General features: G+C 40.8%; 1 protein-coding gene across 1 annotated transcript in view; it reads right to left on the bottom strand.

The window, feature by feature from the left end:
* Positions 1-17,587, bottom strand: part of TEX51 (testis expressed 51) — a 30,574-nt gene extending 12,987 nt beyond the window's left edge. Inside the window, exons 1-4 of the mRNA XM_042780535.1 lie at positions 17,443-17,587; positions 17,216-17,290; positions 16,873-16,962; positions 16,461-16,544 (exon numbers count right to left, since the gene is read on the bottom strand). Of these exons, the coding sequence (XP_042636469.1) occupies positions 16,461-16,544; positions 16,873-16,962; positions 17,216-17,290; positions 17,443-17,587 (394 nt within the window). The remainder of the gene's footprint in view (positions 1-16,460; positions 16,545-16,872; positions 16,963-17,215; positions 17,291-17,442) is intronic.
* Between the last annotated feature and the right edge of the window lie 1,180 nt (positions 17,588-18,767).

The following is an 18,767-nucleotide window of genomic DNA, read 5'->3' as shown; positions in this document are numbered from 1 at the left end:
CAAAGATGTCACTTTGATGACTAAGGTGGACCTAACCTAAGCCATGGTATTTTCAATTGCCTTAATGCATGTAAAAGCTGTACAGTGGATAAGGTAGACTCAAGAAGTGTTGATACTTTTGAACCAGGATTTTGGCAAAGAACACTGAAAATACCATGAACTGCCAGAAGAACAAACAAATCAGTGCTGGAGGAAGTGCAGCTGGAATGCTCCTTAGGAGCAAGAATGGCCAGACTTAATCTCACCTACTTTGGTTTTGTTACTGGTTAGAAGTCACCAGTCCCTGAAGATGTGTATCATGCTTGGTAAAGTAGAGGGTTAACATAAATGTGGAAAACCCTCAATGAGACGGATTGACACAACAGCTGCAATAAACGTCTCAAGCATAGCAAGGATGGTGTAGGACCAGGCAGTGTTTTCTTTTATTGTATATAGGGTCGCTATGAATTGGAGCTGACTTAGTGTCACTTAGCAACAACAACAATAATGCCTAGAATAACAATCTTTATACATTCCATTTCATTTTTTGTTGACTTCCAATTTTCCTAAGTTCACACTTGTACATTCCATGTTCTAATTATTAATGGATGTTTGCAGCTGTTTCTTCTCAATTTGAGTCATGCCATATCAACAAGTGAGAGTCCTGAAAATTTTATTCCACCCGCATCATTTAAGTCCACTCTATTTTGAGGAGGCATCCATTCCTCAGTCACATTTTGATTGCCTTCCAACCTGAGGGGCTCATCTTCCAACACTATGTTAGAAAAAAGTTCTTCTACTATTCATAAGGTTTTCATTGGCCAATAAAATACCTAGTAGCAAATTTAACCACACTGGTGAAAGACATGTACCCTGAAAATTACAAAACATTGCTGAAAGAAATTAAAAACCTAAATAAGTGGAAAGATATTCCATGTTCATGGGTAGGAATATCTAAGATTGTTAAGATGTCAGTATTCCTCAAAATAATCTACAGGTTTAAGGCAATCCCTATCAAAATTTCAAAAGCTATTTTTTTTTCCCAGAAAGGGAAAAACAAATTTTCAAATTCATATGGAAATGCAATTGACCCCAAATAGTTAAAACAATATTGAGAAAGAAGAACAAAATTAGAGGACTAACACTTTCCAATTACCAAACTTACTATTTGTTGTTGTTGTTAGATGCTATTGAATTGATTTTGACACATAGCAACCCCATCTGGCAGAATAGAACAGCCCCATAGAGTTTTCTCAGCTGTTTTGAATCTTTCCAGCCAAGTATAGTGCACCTTCTTCTACCATGGAGCCACTGAATATGTTTGAAAACACTGCTAACATTTGGTTACCAACCAAGTGCTTAAGTCTTGCACCATCAGGCTCCTTAAACTTAATGGTTAAGTTGTTGTTATGTGCTGTGGAGTCAGACCCGACTAATAGAGAACTCTCCTTGGGTTTCTGAGGTGGTGTCACTACGGAAGTAGATTGCCCAACCTTCCTTCCTGGTGGGTTTGAACTGCCAGCCGTCTGGTTAGCATTCAAGTGCCTTAGGAACTACGTTAAGTTATAGTAATCAAAATACTGTTTCTGGCATAAGGATAGACATAATATCCAATGGAATAGAATTTAGAGTCCAGGAATAAACTTTTACACATCTGGTCAATTGTGTTTTTTTTGTCAATTTTTTTTTTTTTTTTTTTTTTATGAGTGCCAAGACTATTCAATAGGGAAAGTGTAGCTTTTCAACAAATGGTACTGCAAAAACTGGATATTCTCATGCAGAAGAATGAGGTTGAAATTTTGCCTTACATTATATAAATAAATAAATTCAAAATGGATCAAAGACCTAAACTTAAGGGCTAAAACTACATAATAAGTAGAAGAAAGTGGGGGAAAATCTTCATGACTTTGGAATTGGCAGTTGGTTCTTAGATAGGACATCAAAAGCACAGGCAATGAATTAAAAAACAGATATATTGGACTTTATCCAAACTAAAATTTTGCTTAACATAAGACTCTATCAAGAGAGTTTAAAAAAAAAAAAATCCACCCCACAGAGAGGGAGAAAATATTTATAAGTCACATATTGGTCATCATTGCTGATATAAGATGAATATGGGGTGAAAAAGGAGCTCTGGTAGCATAGTGGCTAAGACACTTGACTGCTAACCAGAAGGCTGGCAGTTCAAACCCACCAGCCACTCCTCGGAAGGAAGGTTGGGCAATCCTACTTCCATAGTGATACTGCCTCGGAAACCCAAGGAGGGGTCGCTATGAGTCAAGGCTGACTCGACGGCACATAACAACAACAACAATGGGCTGAAAGCAAAGAATCTCAGAAAGATATTTGTCTATGTTTTATTGACTATGCAAAAACATTTGACAGTGTGAATCATAAAAAATTATAGATAATGCTATGAAGAATGGTAATTCCAGAACACTTAATTGTACTCATGAAGAACCTGTACATAAACCAAGAGGCAGTCTTCAAACAGAAAAAGGGAATACTACATGGTTTAACATTAGGAAAATATGTGTCAGAGTCATAACTTTCACCACACTTATTCAATCTGCATGCTGAGCAAACAACCTGAGAAGCTGGACCACAGCATCAGGATTGGAGGAAGACTCATTAACAACTTGTGGTATGCAGGTGACACAACCTTGCTTGCTGAAAGTGAAAATGACTTGAAGCATTTATTGATGAACATTAAAGATTCAGCCTTCAGTATGGATTACATCTCTACATGAAGAAACAGAAATCATTGCAACTGGACCAATATGCAACATCATTATAAATGGAAAAAAGATTAAAGTTGTCAAAGATTTAATTTCAATTGGATCCATAATCAACACCTAGATGGAAGTAGAGTTCAAGAAATCAAACAAGATATTTCATTGGGCAAAAATATGCAGCAAAAAACTTTAAAATGTTAAAGAGCACAGATGTCACTGTGGAGGCTAAGGTGTGTCTGATCCAAGCCATGATATTTCCAATAGCCTCATATGTATGCCACAGCTGGACAATGAAGACCACAGAAGAATGATGTATTTGAGTTGTGGTGTTGATTAAGAATATTCAGAGTACCATTATTTTGGTCAGTGCCACTCGAACAGGAATATCACAGGTGGATGGTTTGAAGAAACAGGGATTCATTCCCTTGTAGTTTAGGAGGTTAAAAGTCCTAGGGCAAAGTGCCAAGCTCCAGAGCTGTGCCCCTCAACCTTTGGCTTCAGCTCTGTCTCTTACTCCTGGCCCACTGAAGCTAGAGGTTTATCTTAACTTAGGCTGCTGGCTGCTGAGCCTAAAAAAGCCAAGGTTGACAAGTAAAATGGTACAGTCCCAAGGTTATCAAACAACATGTCAGGCCACTTGTTCCAGTCCAGAGGCAGTCCCAAGATCAGCAGACAACATGACAGGTCACTCACTGATGACTTGGCCAAATGCAGGATCCAAGCATGCCAAAAAGCTGGAGACCTTCCTCAAAACTATCTTCTTATATGCTGAAAGCAGACCACATCTCTAAGGCAGCTACTCAGTAAATTCCACCATGGAGTTGATTACATTTCATCATGGGGGATAACTACATACAGCTGCCCAGCCACTCAAAATCAGGTCCAGCTAAACTGACACAGAACTTAACTACCACAGCTATGGACTGCTAGAAGATTGTACAAATCTGTCTTGGAGGAAGTACTGCCAGAATGATCCTTAGAAGTGAGAATAGCCAGACTTTGTCTCTTATACTTGGTCATGTTTTCAGGAGGGACCAATCCCTGGAGAAGGATATCATGTTTGATAAAGTAGAAGGTTAGCAAAAAAGGTGACGACCCTAAATAAGATGGATTGACACAATGACTGTGATGATGGATTCAAGCATTGTGAGAATGGAACAAGACTGGATAATATTTGATTCTGTTGTACATAGATTTACTATGTGTTGGAACTCACTTGACAGCACCTAAAAACAACAACAATATCTAGTAAGGGAATAATATCTTGTCTATACAGAGAACTTATACAACTCAACAATAACAACAAAAACCAAAGATCCCTGTTAAAAATGAGCAAGGGATTTGAATAGACATTTCTCTATACAAGATAGAAAAATGACCAATAAATACATGAAAGTGTCCTCATTATCATTAGTCATTAAGGCAATGAGAGTTGTTACCACAGTGACACACCACTTCACACTCATCAAGATGGTTATTTTCAAAAAACAGAAAAAAACATATCAGCCAAGAAATTGAAAAATTGGAAGCCTCTTTGCAGATGGGCTTTGGATTGTAAAATAGTGTAAACATTATGGAAATGAGTTTGGTAGTTCTTTCAAAAGGTAAACATAGAATTATCATAACCCCATTGCCATTGAGTTGATTCCAACTTACAGTGGCCTGCATTGGGTTTCTGAGGCAGTAAATCTTAACAGAAGTTTGCCCTCTTTTCCTTCTGTGGAGTGTCTGGTGGGTTTGAACCACCAATCTCCTTAAGCACTGTACCACCAGAACTCTTCAAATTACCATATTACTCAGCAATTCACCTCCTAGCTATATTCTGAAAATAATTGAAACCTGGGGCTCAAACAGATACTTGTATACCAATGTTCATTGCAGCATTATTTGCAATAGCCAAAAGTTGGAAACAACTCAAGTTTCCATCAACAAATGAATAGAATAAAATATGTGGTATATAAATACAATGGATTATTATTTAGTCCTAAGAAGGAATACAGTTCTGACACATGCTACAACATGGAAGCCTCTTGAAAACATTAAGTGAGATAAACCAGACACAAAAGAACAAATACTGTATGATTCCACTTGTATAAAGTATCTAGAATAAGCAAGTTCATAAAGGCAGAAAGTAGACTAGAAGTTATAAGCATTTAAAAATAGGGAGTTATTACTCACTGGGTATTGAGTTTCTATTTGGAGTGATGAGAAAATAGGATACAGGTTATCTAGGAATGGGAAGAGGTAGAAATAGGAAGTTAGTGCCCAATGAGTACTGAGTTACTGTTTGGGATGATAAAAAATTCTGGAAAAATATAGTGATGTTGGTTAGACAATATTGTCAAAGTACTTAATGCCACTTAACTGTACACTTAAAAATGATTAAAATGGTAAAACTTATGCATATTTTATCACAATAAAAACAAATAAAAAAAATAGCTCAGCATAGTTAGACTTTAGACTAGTTCTGGAGACATGATAGCTGAGATATTCTATAATGAAAGTGATACTAGCAAATATTTATCTATCACATACTAAATGCCAGGTATTCCTTTAAACCTTTTATAGGTATTATCTTAAATAAATACATAAAGACTCATTTTTCTGATGAGGAAATTCAGGAACAGGGAGTGAAAAATGAAGTCATCTATAAACACAGCTTAATGTCTACATTACTATGACTTTACTATTCCATATTCAGCATTAACTTTACTTATATTCTGAAGAAAATTCTTGCCCAAGAAAATTAACTTGTATTATGGATTGAATTGTGTCTCCAAAAAAAATATGTGTTGTAAATCCTACCCCAGTAGTGGTTATAACCCCATTTGAGAATATTTTAATGAGGAAGTATTAGTGAAAGATGTGTCTTAAGTCTTTTGAGATATTAAAGAGATTAAACAAGTCAGCTGTATGGTCAGTAACTGCAACCCTCCAAAATGGCTCTCAGATTCCATTTTGTTTAGCCATGCTTGTAAGAGATACAAACCATTTCCCCTCTCTCTCCTTGTCGTTTTTTCCCCTGCTCCACCCTGTCAGGTATTAACAATATTCCCTGTAACATAGTAACCCATCCTTAGAATAGTTTTGGCGCTCTAGTGGCATAGTGCCTATGGCATTTGACTGCTAACTAGAAGGCTGGTGGTTCAAACCCAACAACCACTCTTCAGAAGGAAGATTGGGCAATCTACTTCCATAATGATACTGCCTCAGAAACTCAATGAGGGTTCACTATGAGTCAGATCTGACGTGACAGCAGTGAGTTTGTTTTTTGTTTGGTAGAATAGTTTTAAGCCATAAAGATTGCTAAACAGCAGCATCTTTTCAGAGCACACACAGGTGGTGGACATAGGGCACTGTCTGGTGTCCCTTCCTGATCAGGACCTGGGGCCACCAAGTCTGAAGCCAATTGTGTAGCCCATCACTCCCATTCACATAGCCCCCATCCTCAGTTCTTCAAACTCTGATATAAATATTCCCCCAAAGTAGGACACTGGAAGTTGGATATCACCACTGGACACTGAATTGCTAGCAACATTTGTAAGCCAGCTTTCTTTATCCTTTAAATCCTTTCTCTCCTGATTCTCTTTGTTTCTATTCTGAATAAATGTTCATGTCTGCCTAGGCCTCTGGGGAAGTTTTTTTTTTGTTTTTGTTATCTACTCAAGAGGAAATTTTAACCTCCTTGGAAAGTTCATAGCGCACAAGCTAGTGAAGATAGATGGGGGAAGAGAGATTGCAAGCCACATGAAGATTGTCAAGGAACAGAAGCTCAAAAGTAACAAAGACCTTCCTCCAGAACTGAAAGAGAAAAGCCTTCTCCTAGAGACAGCACTCTGAATTTGAGCTTCTGGCAGCCTAATTATGAGAAAATAAATTTCTGTTCATTAAACCTACTCATTTATGGTATTTCTGTTATAGCAGCACTTGGTAACTAAGACAATTTGCAAACAACTCTGTTTGTTTTAGGAACTTCCTGAAAATCCATTTATCTGAAAATGAACTACTCAATTTTCCCTCAAAAGTGCAAATCACCACTTTCAGGAAAAATAGGTTTTTCAAATGGGCTCCTCAAAGGACTGTTTACTCTTAAAGACTTGTTTCACAATATTTCTTTGCTGTGTCCTCCAAACCTAAATAAGTATATTAAGATTTTTTTTTTTTCAAATCCCAGCTAGACCTCTTACATTGAAAGGTCATCTTTGAATCAGATCACCAAACATCATAAATATCCTATCTTTTCCTTTCCCTTTCTGAGATGAGTCAATTAGGCTGTGGCCCCCTCACTGTAACAAGTGGGAACAGATTCAGCTTACTTATTGATCATTGACCATCTGTGTGACTTTGAGCAAGTGACCCAACCTCTTGAACTTTGGCTCACTCATCTGCAAAATGGAAATAACAGGTTCATGAGGTTGTGGTGAAGATTGAAAAAGGCTAATGTTGATCAAGTGCCTGGCAGGCAGCAGTTGCTTAATAAGTTATCCAGTTCAACACTGCTTGCTTTTATGGAGTTGATATTTGCTTCCCTGACTGATTGTCCACTCTCACCCTCAATATTCAATTTACTGTTTTAACAAACAAGGATTGGTCCCCAAAAGTAAAAAAAATTCTAGAATCAAATCCCTTTCTTAAAGTCATTTTGTCAGTGCAGCTGGAGCAGTAATCTCCAGAGAGTAATACCCTCTAGGGTGTTTCTAGGCCTGACTTTCTCTGTTTCTATAATTTTGAAATAGAAATATCACCATTTCTGAAGAAGAGTCATGTCACAGGGGAAATATCACTAAGCAAGGACTCAGGAGACACAGGGGACTGAGTACCTTCCCTCTATGCACCTCAGTTTCTTCTTTTGAGAATCAAGGGAGTCGACTCTATGTGGTCTCTGAGGGATCTTCCTGTTGCTCCTAATTGTCACCTTCCTAACACACACATATATACATGTTGTTAGGTGCCATCTAGTTGGTTCTGATTCAAAGTGATCCCACATAAGAAACATTGCCTTGTCCTGCACCATCTTCACAATTGTTTCTATGCTTGAGTCCATCATTGCAATCATCATGTCAGTCTATCTTGTTGAGAGTCTTCCCTTTTTTTTTTTGCTGATCCTCTGCTGTATGAAACATGATATCCTTCTCCAGGGACTTGGCCTTTCTGATAACATGACCAAGGACCAGAGACAAAGTTTGGCCATTCTAGCTTCTAGGAGTGTTCTGGCTGCTCTTGTTCCAAGAAAGATTTGTTCCTTCTTCTGGCAGTACATGGTATTTTCAATATTCTTCATGAACACCATAATTCAAATGCACACATACACACACAGGTCTTATTCTCATTTCTCAGTTAGAAGATTTGGTACATCCCACTGACACCAAGAAGAAAGAGGTCCCTGGAAGAAGGCAGAGCTAGGATGTGAAATGGAGAGAGCAACATCCATTGTGATGGAAAATGTGTTTCTTAGGGGATTGAGAACTCAACCCCAAACTAAATCTACTGCCTCTCGGTTGATTCTGACTCAGAGTGACTCTATATAATAGAATAGAACTGCCCGGTAGGGTTTGCAATGCTGTAAATCTTTACAGAAGCAGATGGGCATGTCATTCTTTCACTGAGTGGCTGGTTGGTTCAAACTGCCAAACTTTTGGTTAACAACCCAAAGTTTTAACTGCCCCACCAGGGAACCTTTGAGGATGCAAACTAGGTTGCAAATGTGCAGGATGCTGTTCTTTGGCCAGGAATGGGGAGGGAAGAAGACAGTGACAAATCTCCACTGTTGTGTTACAGCCAATCCTTCCAGATGACTATGGCTTCCCAGAAAACTCATTTTGGCAGGAGGCTTTATGCATTTGCAGAACATGGGCTCTGTCTTCATGAGTGTCTGATGGTGCCACAGTCTCTATATAGGCATTTTGATAATTGTAATGCCCCTATCTCTTACACGTAAACAACAAATATAAATGAAAGGCTTTTGAATTTCCTAAGTCAGAGAAAAATACTGATGCTTAGCTGAAAGCAAATAACTTCTACTCTGTTTAAATACCTCTTTCTTCAAGTAAATGGCATCCTAGTCAGTTAGCACCGTATAATGTTAAAGGCCTTTTCGCTTACAGAATGGGCCTTCCATTTGTATTTTCCAGTAGTTTTTCTTGCTTCTGCTAATGTTCTATTTTCTCAAATTGTCTCTATGTCTTTTTGGTGCTCCTCTCACTTGCCTACATACATCAGTTTCATCAGGAAGTCAGAGTATAAGAAGGAAAGCTTGCTACAGAATCTTTAAAGGCAGGTAGGCCTCAATCCAAATCTCAACTCATGAACTAACTGAGTGAACTTGGGCCACTTAACATTTCTGAGCCTTGGTCTGAGATATGATATCTAAGAATCTTGCAGATTCTGAGGGTGTGTATGTCAGTAGGTATGCACATGCATTTCCTCACTTTAGTGTGCCAGCTGACAGGTGCAAAGTTGGGGTTTAAAATCTATCTAGTGGGAAAGGAACTTTTCTCATGGAGTTATTTTATGAACCATTGGGAATTATATAAGGTAGGTGGCACAGTGCCTGGCAATTGAATAGCTGCTTAATAAATTAGAAATTAAAAAAAAAAATGAGTAAATTGATTTAGAATACCAATGAACATTCATAAATGAAATTTTTCACTGAAGACCAGACAATGGCAGAAGAAATGGAACATGTGTGATCAGGCCAGATTGCATCTTTTCAGTTGATAAAAATGACCACCTGTAGAGGAAATATACTATGGCTACTGGAATAGGAATGCAGGAAAGAGATGGGGGAGACTTCACTGTAATTTCAGATTTCTCATCTACTTTTCGACTTTCAGACTTCATGGAAAAGTCTGGAATGCTCTTTGGAAAAAAGAAGTAGCTGTATAAGTAATAATCTGCCTGAAACTCATCTGCAAAAAGAGAGTTGTAATGTAGACTCAGTATTTTTTACAGTTAAATGAGGTAAAGTGAGAAATCATTGGCATATAGTAGAAATGACATTAAGGTCAGATGCCTTCTCTCCTGCACAACAGAGGTGATCAGAGTGGAGCCAGGACATATATGAGTTACATTTCATTGAGGGTAGTGCTCAGTGTGACTACAGATGGGAGGAAGGGAAACATATGGTGTGTTTGGAGACAAAAGCAGGAGAGTCAACCAAATATCCTCAGAAATGAGCACTTGATCCCCAAAGGCACAAAACCAACAGGCTCCAAGAATATAGCCTAACATATTCCAGAGAAGTCAGGCTTGAGAAAAAAAAAAAAAGAGTCCACTTGGTTTTGATGCCTTACAGAGCTAAGAGTTAATGCATAGCCATAGCTTAGGAGCCTCTTTTTTTTTTTTTTTTCTTTTTTCCTTTTCATGGGTTATAGAGACCCGTTCTTGAGAATGGTATATGTACACATGATTATAAGTTCTAGCTGAACTTATAAAAGCAAACTCACTGTCATCAAGTCAATTCCAACTCATAGAGACCCCCATTGGGTTTTGGAGGCTATACATATTTAAGAAAGTAGATCACTCCATCTTCCTCCCACAGATCAGCTGGAAGTGGCTTTGAACCACTGACCTTCTGGTTAACAGCTGGATGCCTTATCCATTTTGCCACCAGAGTTCCTATATTAACCCTGTTTTTAATCACGTGGGGAGGGTAGACTTTTAGAATATTCTGAAACTCTGTCCTTTCCCTGCTTATGTATGAGTGATTAAACTCTTTTTCTCTCTGGGTGTGACTGAATAGAATTTGCATTGCCCCAGACATGAGCTCTGGTAGCATAGTGCCTAAGGCAACTTGACAGCTAACCAGAAAGCTTGTGGTTCAAATTCACCAGTCACTCCTCAGAAGGAAGGTTGGGCAATCTACTTCTTTAGTGATACTGCCTCAGAAACCCAAGGAGGGGTCACTATGAGTCAGGTCCGTCTCGACGGCACATATCAACAACAAAACAAGGCATGAGCCCAAATTTTGGGGTAACAAAAGCTAGGGCTGGGAGGTGAAAGTGATGACTGGCAGGGGAAGTGAGAACCATGACAGGATGGAGTCCTGGTGGGGAACTTTGGGTTCTTGTCATATCTGCTCCAGATTGGATATGCAGGCTTGAGTAAATGCAAAAATATGCCCAGTGTCTTGATATATAGCATTATGAAGACTCTCCTGCTCATCAGCAGGAATGCTTCTGGTACTTGCTCATTGGCTAAGAGTAGGGCCACCTGGGTATCCTGCTGGTGAAATCTCCCAGAAACCTCTGGATTTGGGGGGTTCATGTGCATGTGCACACATACACACACACACACACAAACCATACAATAGCTGTAACATTTTACATTTTGTCCAGAATTGTCTGAGAGACCCACTTACTCTTCAACACCATTTGGCATTGTATTTTTTATCCACAAACCAAAAACCAAACTCACTGCAGTTGAGTCAGATCCGACTCATAGCAACCCCTCTTTGGGTTTCCAAGGCAGTGTCTTTATGGAAGAAGATTTTCTAATCTTCCTTCTGAGGAGTTGCTGGTGTGTTTGAACTGCCAGCCTTCTGGTTAGTAGTCAAATACCTTAAGTCACTCTAATAAGTGTGTGAAGGGAGGCCTGGTTGCAAAATGGTTAAGTGTTTAGCTATTAACCAAAAAAGTTAAAGGTTTGAACCCATCCAGTGGTTCTGTAGAAGAATGATTTGGTCATCTGCTCCCATAACAATTACAGCCTAAAAACTCTATGGGACAGTTTTACTTTGTGACATGGGGTTGCTGAGTCAAAGTTGATTTGATGGAGACAAGCAACAATAGGTGTGTAAAGATAAGTCATTGCCACTTTTATTTGGATTTCTCTAATAGTTACTGATGTACAATAGTTTTTCATGTGCTTATTTGCCATCTGTATATACTCTTCTGTGAAATATCTCTTCAGATATTTTGCCTATTTTCTAATTGGCAAAAAGAAAAATTCTGTTTTTTTCCACAGCTGAGTTTTGTAAGTTCTTTATTCTACATACTAGTTTTTTTGTCAGATAAATTACTTGCAAATTTTCCCATCAGTCTTTTTATTCAATTAGCAGTCTCTTTTATGAAGCAAAAACTTTAAATTTTGATGAAATCCAATTTACCAACTTTTCCTTTTATGAACTGTGTTCTTATGTAAGAACTCTTCACCTAGTCCTAGATTCTGAAGATTTTCCTCCATTTTTTTCCCCTTAAAAGTTTATGTTTTACATTTAAATACATGATCCATTTTGAGTTAATTTTTTAATTTTATTTGAGTTAGTTTTTATGTGTGAGACAGGTAGAGGTTAATTTTTACTTATCAATGTCCAGTCACTCTAGCATCATTTATGGGAAGGCATTTTATATGTTTTTGAATACATTAATCCTAAACAAAAAAATCCAACTCACAGCAACCCCTCCCTGGGTTTCTGACAAAGTACCTTTACAGAAGTGGATTGCCTAGTCTTCCTTCTAAGCTTCTGAGGAGTGGCTGGTGGGTTTGAACTGCCAGTCTTCTGGTTAGCAGTCACCAGTACACCACCAAAGCTCCTCTATTTAATCACAGTTATTTTAAAATTCAGTTCTAATAACTCCAATATCTGTATCACTAGTTTCTTTTCTTTTTTTTTTTTTTTTGTTTTCAAATTCTGCTTCTTAGTATGCTTACTAATGTCTGAATGCCAGGCATTATAAATGGAACATTGTAGTGGCTCTAGATGATATTATTTTTGTGTAGAGGATATTATTTACCCTATCCTCCAGCAATGTGGAATAAGAGCAGATCTTTTTAATTATGTGTGGGGCTGAGCTGTTTTGAGGTTGAGTTTCATACTCTATAATGTACAGCTTTCCCAACCAATCTACTGCCACTACCAGTTGCTGTTGAGGTGACTCCTACTCACAGTGCTCCCTTATGTGTCAGAGTAGAACTGTGCTCCTTAGAGTTCCTGTAGTTGTTTATCTAAGTTCATCCTCATATGTGGGTCATGAATTTCAATTTTTATTTCCCTAGCATCTCAATTCTGATAAACTTTGTTTCATATATTTTCTGCTTGGTTCCTTTGTCTTTAGCCCCATACCACCTAAACTGGGCAAGAGTCTTGAAGGGAAAATGGATGCCTATGTATTTGGTTTACTTCTTTCATCTTCCTTCTTTTAAGCATCTGAATGCTTTATTTTCTGTCTTGGCAAGAGAGAACTCCTTTTTTTTTTCTTTTTCTCCTTAGCCCCATGATATTGCTGAAAACTCTATCCATACACTCTATATCCATATCTTCCTCAGCCCAATTCCTCACTCTCTCAACTCAGATCTGAAGGCTTGGCCTATATCCAGGGGATGATGCTGTAAAACACAATGCTTACCTCAGAAAGCCTCCTTTCTTCCAGGATATTGGCCTTGGAGAAATAACTCTTCTAGTAATTCAAAACCAGACTAGTGTCTGTTTGTATGTGTTCTGTATAGTTTTTCTAGTTTTCTTTGGCATGACTCTCCATCTGCTATATCTGCTCTATAAAAACTAGAAGCAGAAATCTTCCAGAGCCACTATTTTAACCAAGGTTTACCTGATTTCAATTTGCTTGACCTTTCTAATGCTAGCAGAAATCAGTATCTAGTTTCCATACAAATATGTCCACAAATAATAAAAACTTATTGATGAGATCCATATTACGACATCCAGACACACAATCTCATACTTCTCATATATTATATCCCTGGTCTTCTCTTTTACTTCATGCACCAGCAATGGTTGTCCTGGATACATTTGAGGTAATGGTGTAATTTAAAATAATAATAATAATGATAATAATAATAATAATAAGTACACCTCTGCCAGGACATCCAAGGAGTGCCATTTGTCTTCTGGAAATCCAAGGCAACCTGGGAAACTCTGGCTTGCTCATCCAGAATTGTTACTGCCAGCCCCCATGTGTTTGGAATACTCTAGACTTTCTTAAAGCACTTTCACTCTTCCTCATCATCTGAAGCAGAAAGGATGGGAGGAGCAGGGTGGAATTAGGCATCTCAACTCCCTTGTAAGTGGCCTGATCTGGGGGTTGCCCCAGCACTGGTGTTCTTCCATATCTACTCTCCTGTACCCTGGCATTCACACAGGTCTGTTGCCCAGGTCTGTTGGAACTCCAATGGCCTTTCGGCTCACCACACTATGTGTACCTCCCACTCCAGCTGTGGAGGAGGGAGATTTTACTGAATTCATCATGGTCTCTCATATCTTTCTCCCTCTGCAGTTCTGAACTTTCATTCAGAAACACTCTCATTTCCTCCTATGCCCCTCCCTGGTAGCTCACACATGTTTAAGACAGCACCTCAGAAAACCTTCCCTAGACTGCCCAGGTGCAATGCCAGGATAGCACCTCCAACTCCCTGTACTTTTCTGTGTTGCTCTTCTGCTCCAGCTGCCATTTAAGATAGTGTAAGGTTGTGTCTGGTATACATGGAGAGTTGCTGTTGTTGTGACTGGAGCCTGTTTTATGATGCTCATTTGCTTACTCCTGCTCTTACAGAAGGCTTTAGCTGTTCTCTCTTCTCCATTCCATGGGGACTCCTGTACTGGAGCCTTGAGAAACTCAGGACACTCTTGCACTAGTCTAGTGTCTTGGAGCTAGGAAAAGTTGGTATGAATCTGTGAGATTACCACTGCCTGGACCAGCACAGTAGGTAAGTAAAGTTTCTAGAGAAGGAGGGAGGTGGCATTGGGGAAGCAAGTTTTGGCCAGCGGAGGGAGAAGTCAGGTCACTGGAAGATGGTGAGGGCATGCTGATAGAAAAGTCCCCACTCTATAGTATTATGTGATGGACACATCTCGGTTCCAACAAGAATCAGGTGTCACAGTCTCATTAGGATGCTGTTTAGATGTTTTAATAAAGGGACCATTTACAAATGCATGTGTGTGAGGAAACCACAGAGATTATATAGTCTTCTGGGGCCTCAGACCTGCAGAGCTGTTGCCACCCCAGGTCAGAAGGAGTAGGGGAGGGATAGTTACCATATCCCAGATATGAGTGAAAGCTTCCTGACCAGAACTGTGACCTCAGTTCATTTGAAGGACACTCCCAGCCGGCCTTGTTCCTGCAGACCAGAAGCAGGAGATTCTACCTTAACTTCCTGCCTGCTTGCCTCCATCCCTCTGACTTCCTGTTGGGATCCTTTGTAGGTGGGACAAGCCAAGAGCAAGAGGGCCAGGGAACATGTTGAGACTATCTATATAGGCTGGGACCAGAGGGCAAAGTGTGGAGAGCAGAGTGGAAGTAAGATAGTGTCAGGTAAGGAAGGGCACTCAGTGTATCAGGACAGGGCTTGGAGCTTTGAAGCTTGAATGGATCTGGTCTGCCAGGAGGCCTGATGTGGGCCCTAGTACCTGACTCACTCTAGATCTCCAGGAGGCCAGAGTCAAGACCTCCAGACCTTACCATCCTCAGGCATCCCAGAATACAGTCTTTGCTTTTCCCTACCTTGGGAGCCCTATATTTTGGCAGGGGTCTACCTTCCCAATACCTTTTCTGCCTCCTGATTCTTCTTCTTGTGCCAGAACCAGTAAAGTCTGGGCCAGGAGACAGAGTGGAGGAAGTGTGTCAGTCAGGGAGTAGGTATATCTTCCTTTCAGAGTGCTGGGGCTTGTAGAAGTCACTCACCCACCTCCAGCTATGGCTGCCAGGAGCAGAATGATCCCCATGCTTGTACACCACTTGGCCAAGGAGTTCCAGCCTGGGAACATGAAAGGTGGGAGCCAGGTGTTTGGAGAGAAATCAAGCAAGTTGGGTTCAAAAAGAAGGTCATACATTCATTCCTCCCTTCTTTAATTTGTTCATTCATTCATTTGCAGACTTTTACAGACAACCTACTGACTAAGTGCCAGGGGCACTTGAGAGGGCAGACAGTGGCTCTGTTCTCTAGAAGGGAGACAAGAAAAAGATCCTGGAGTGTTCTAGAAGTGAGACATAGTAGGAGCAGTTATGGGTAGGGACGATGAGCCTCTGTGGGGTGTGGGAGCAGCTTGGTGAATAAGACCTATGAGTTGGACTTTGAAAGACAAATAAGGTTCACTTCAGCATACAGTCGGAGGGTAAAGAGAAAGAATGATTAAGGTCAGAAGCATGAAGTTCCCTGTATGTTCAGAATGTTGACAGCTCAATAGGGCCAGGAAGTAAGTGAATGGTAAGAGATGATCAAAGGCTAAAGAGCATGAGTTTTGTCTAGGGGCAGCAGGGAGTCACTGAAGGTTATATACAGGTAGTGACATGTACTGATTTGCTTCTTGGTAGCAGAATGCAGAGTGAGATGTTGCCAGGAGGAATAGGCAGGCTAGTTAGAAAAGGCTGACAAAATCCAGGTGAGAGATGGGGAGGCCTGACTAAAAGCCATGAAAGTTGGAATGAAATACATTTAAGAACTGTTGAGCAAGACTTGGTGATTGAATGTGCCTAGCAAGCGGGTTAGTGATTCCTGCCTTAAGAGGTTGAGGCTTAAGTGAGGCCATATGTTGAGCAGCCCCTTGAGGAGAAGCAGGCTTGGGGTGGAGATGAGCTTGGACAGTTTTCAGATGTGTGCATTTTCAGTACCCAAGGGACTTCTGGGGAGAGGTCCTTGAGGCAAATGGTCCTATAGGTCTAAGATGGACAGTGGAAATTTGGAGATCCTGGTGGTGCCACCCTCACCCAGGTGGAGATGAAGAACAAGAAGAGCTCAGGACTGGGCAAAACCACAGGGATGGAGGAGGCTGGAGGAAAGGTGGCAACCACTGACCTGGGCAGACTGTTGGATCATGGCAGGAGAGGTAATGTTTCTTGCAGTTCACACAGTTGATGACCTCCATGTGGGGACGAAGGTCTATGAGGGAGAGATGTTCAGGTGTCTTAGAGGGAGCTAGGCACTCTCATCCCCCACCTGGGCTGGGCTACCAAAAGTACTCACCACAGGACTTGTTGCAGGCTGCCCAGGAAGGTGAGATGGTAGAGATACTGAGCTGCTGGGAAGGCAGACAGAGCTGGGAGGGGGTATGTGCATGAGCAAGGAGAAAGTGTGGAGGGGCTGGTCAGGAAGAATGAACAAGCACTGGCCCCTTGGGAGGAGGGAGGATGCAGAGTGGATTTTGTACTCCTTGGGTCTTCAGGGAAGGTGCAGGTCAGTCATGGACAGGGCCAGCCCCACCTCTCACCCTTTTCCTTCAGTGCTTCTGATATCTTGTTCAGTCTCTCAGAAAAAAGCTTCTTGAAGGTATCAATTTCATCCAAAAGTAGTAGTTTATCTGGGAGAGGTAAGAAGTACAGGGACCTATTATCCATACTTCATAGGTGAAATCAACTCTATAGTTTGCTCACAGTGAAACTCACACTTGAATTTTAGACAGGGCCTCCATAAGGCACACAGTCACACATGCTGCATGCATCCCACCCTCACAGCCCTTCAGAACCCCCAGCCAGATGGCTCCTCAACGAATGCCTGAGAGGGAAGACAGTGGCAACAAAATCCCAGGGCCCTGAGGCACATGGTTTTCTCACCATCCCGTAATTTCTTAATGGCTAGATCTATGTTATTGAAGAATTTGGCTGCTTCTTCTTCCAAGTGGTCACGATCTGAGGTTGGGACATAAGGACAAGGGATAGTCAAGGAAGGAGAACCCAGCCTGAGTGAAGAGGGCAGCCCTGTTCTTGGTTTCCTGGCTGGGCCTCACCGAGGTACCATGGGTGGCTAATGTCATGCTCTTCCATGAAAAGGGTGTGAAGGCTCTGGGAAAGCTCTGCAGGAGGCCCTGGTGTGCCCCAGAGAACCTGCAGATCATAGTCCACCAGTGCTGGCAGCTCAGGCCAGCAGCGGAAGCAGCTCTCCCCATTGGCAGCAGGCAGCAGACAGCCAAGCAGTAGGAACAGCATCTTCTGGGTGCTCTTTCTGTGGCCTCACCACTCTGCCTGCAGTTCCATACAGAACTCTGGTTTCTGTTCCCTTGGGAACTGCATTCTATTTTCAGAATAAAAGAAGGAAAAGTGAGTGCCATCAGCAGTGCTCTCCATGAACTCAGGCTTTGTCACTACACCCAGCTCTGAGCCTCAATGTGCTCTCCAGAGGGTTACTGTGAAGGTCCGTGAGCACAGCTGTACTGACCTTGTGACTGGCGCAACATATCAGGACCACATCTATCTTGAATGGACTGCCTCGGCCTGACAGATGATTGTGAGGTCAGGAGAGTATGTCACAGTGAGAGTGTGAATGTGTGAAGTGAGCTCTAATCTTCACATGTTTCCATGTAGAAAGGCCATGTAGAAAAGACTATGGGAACTAATTTTCCATGGAGAACACAAACTAGCAATATTGGTGGTGGATCAGTGGTAGAATTCTCATCTTTCATGTGGGAAAAACAGGTTCAATTGCCAGACAAATATCTGTCTGTAGAGGCTTGCCTGTTGCAGTGATGCTGAACAGGTTTCAATGGAGCTTCCAGACTAAGAAAAACTAGGAAATAAGGCCTGGCAATCCACTTTTGAAAATTAGGCAGTGAAAACCATATAGATCACAGTGGTCTGACCTGCAACAAATCTTGAGGATGGTACAGGACCTGGCAGTGTTTGGTTCTGTTGTGCATCAGATGGCCATGAGACAGAGGCCAACTCAATGCTAACTAACAACAACAATATAAACTGGCAACTACATTTGCCTGACAAAGTTGGAGGGGCTCAGACAATTTCTTCCATTGGAGTGTCAACAGAGAGCATAGAGTTTTAGCCAGAAGTATGAGTGAAGCTATCTTTGGGGCAGCTGGTTTTTGGTGTAGCATGCATTAAATTAAAGGAAAACTCTCAATAAGCCCACTGGATCCTCACTGCCTCAGTTGGCAGCTTTGCCCTTCTGGCAGTAGTCAGTGTTCAGTGTCGTGCTTGGTGAAAGCAGCCAAATGTCACCAGGCACATGAGGAATATTCTCAGTGTGAAAATGAGATAAAAACAGTGACTAGAATTGAAGACAAAAACAAATAAACAAAACCCACAGGAAAAGGGAAGCAGAAAAAACTTAAAATCCTAATATCATTAAACAGTTTCCTCATCTTTGGCTTTGGTG

Source organism: Orycteropus afer, unplaced genomic scaffold, assembly GCF_000298275.1.
Source record: "Orycteropus afer afer isolate SDZICR_OR568_19922 unplaced genomic scaffold, OryAfe1.0 scaffold00004, whole genome shotgun sequence".
Classification (NCBI taxonomy): Eukaryota; Metazoa; Chordata; class Mammalia; order Tubulidentata; family Orycteropodidae; genus Orycteropus; species Orycteropus afer.
Note: the sequence above shows the minus strand (reverse complement) of the source record. Positions and strands in the feature narration are given on the sequence as shown.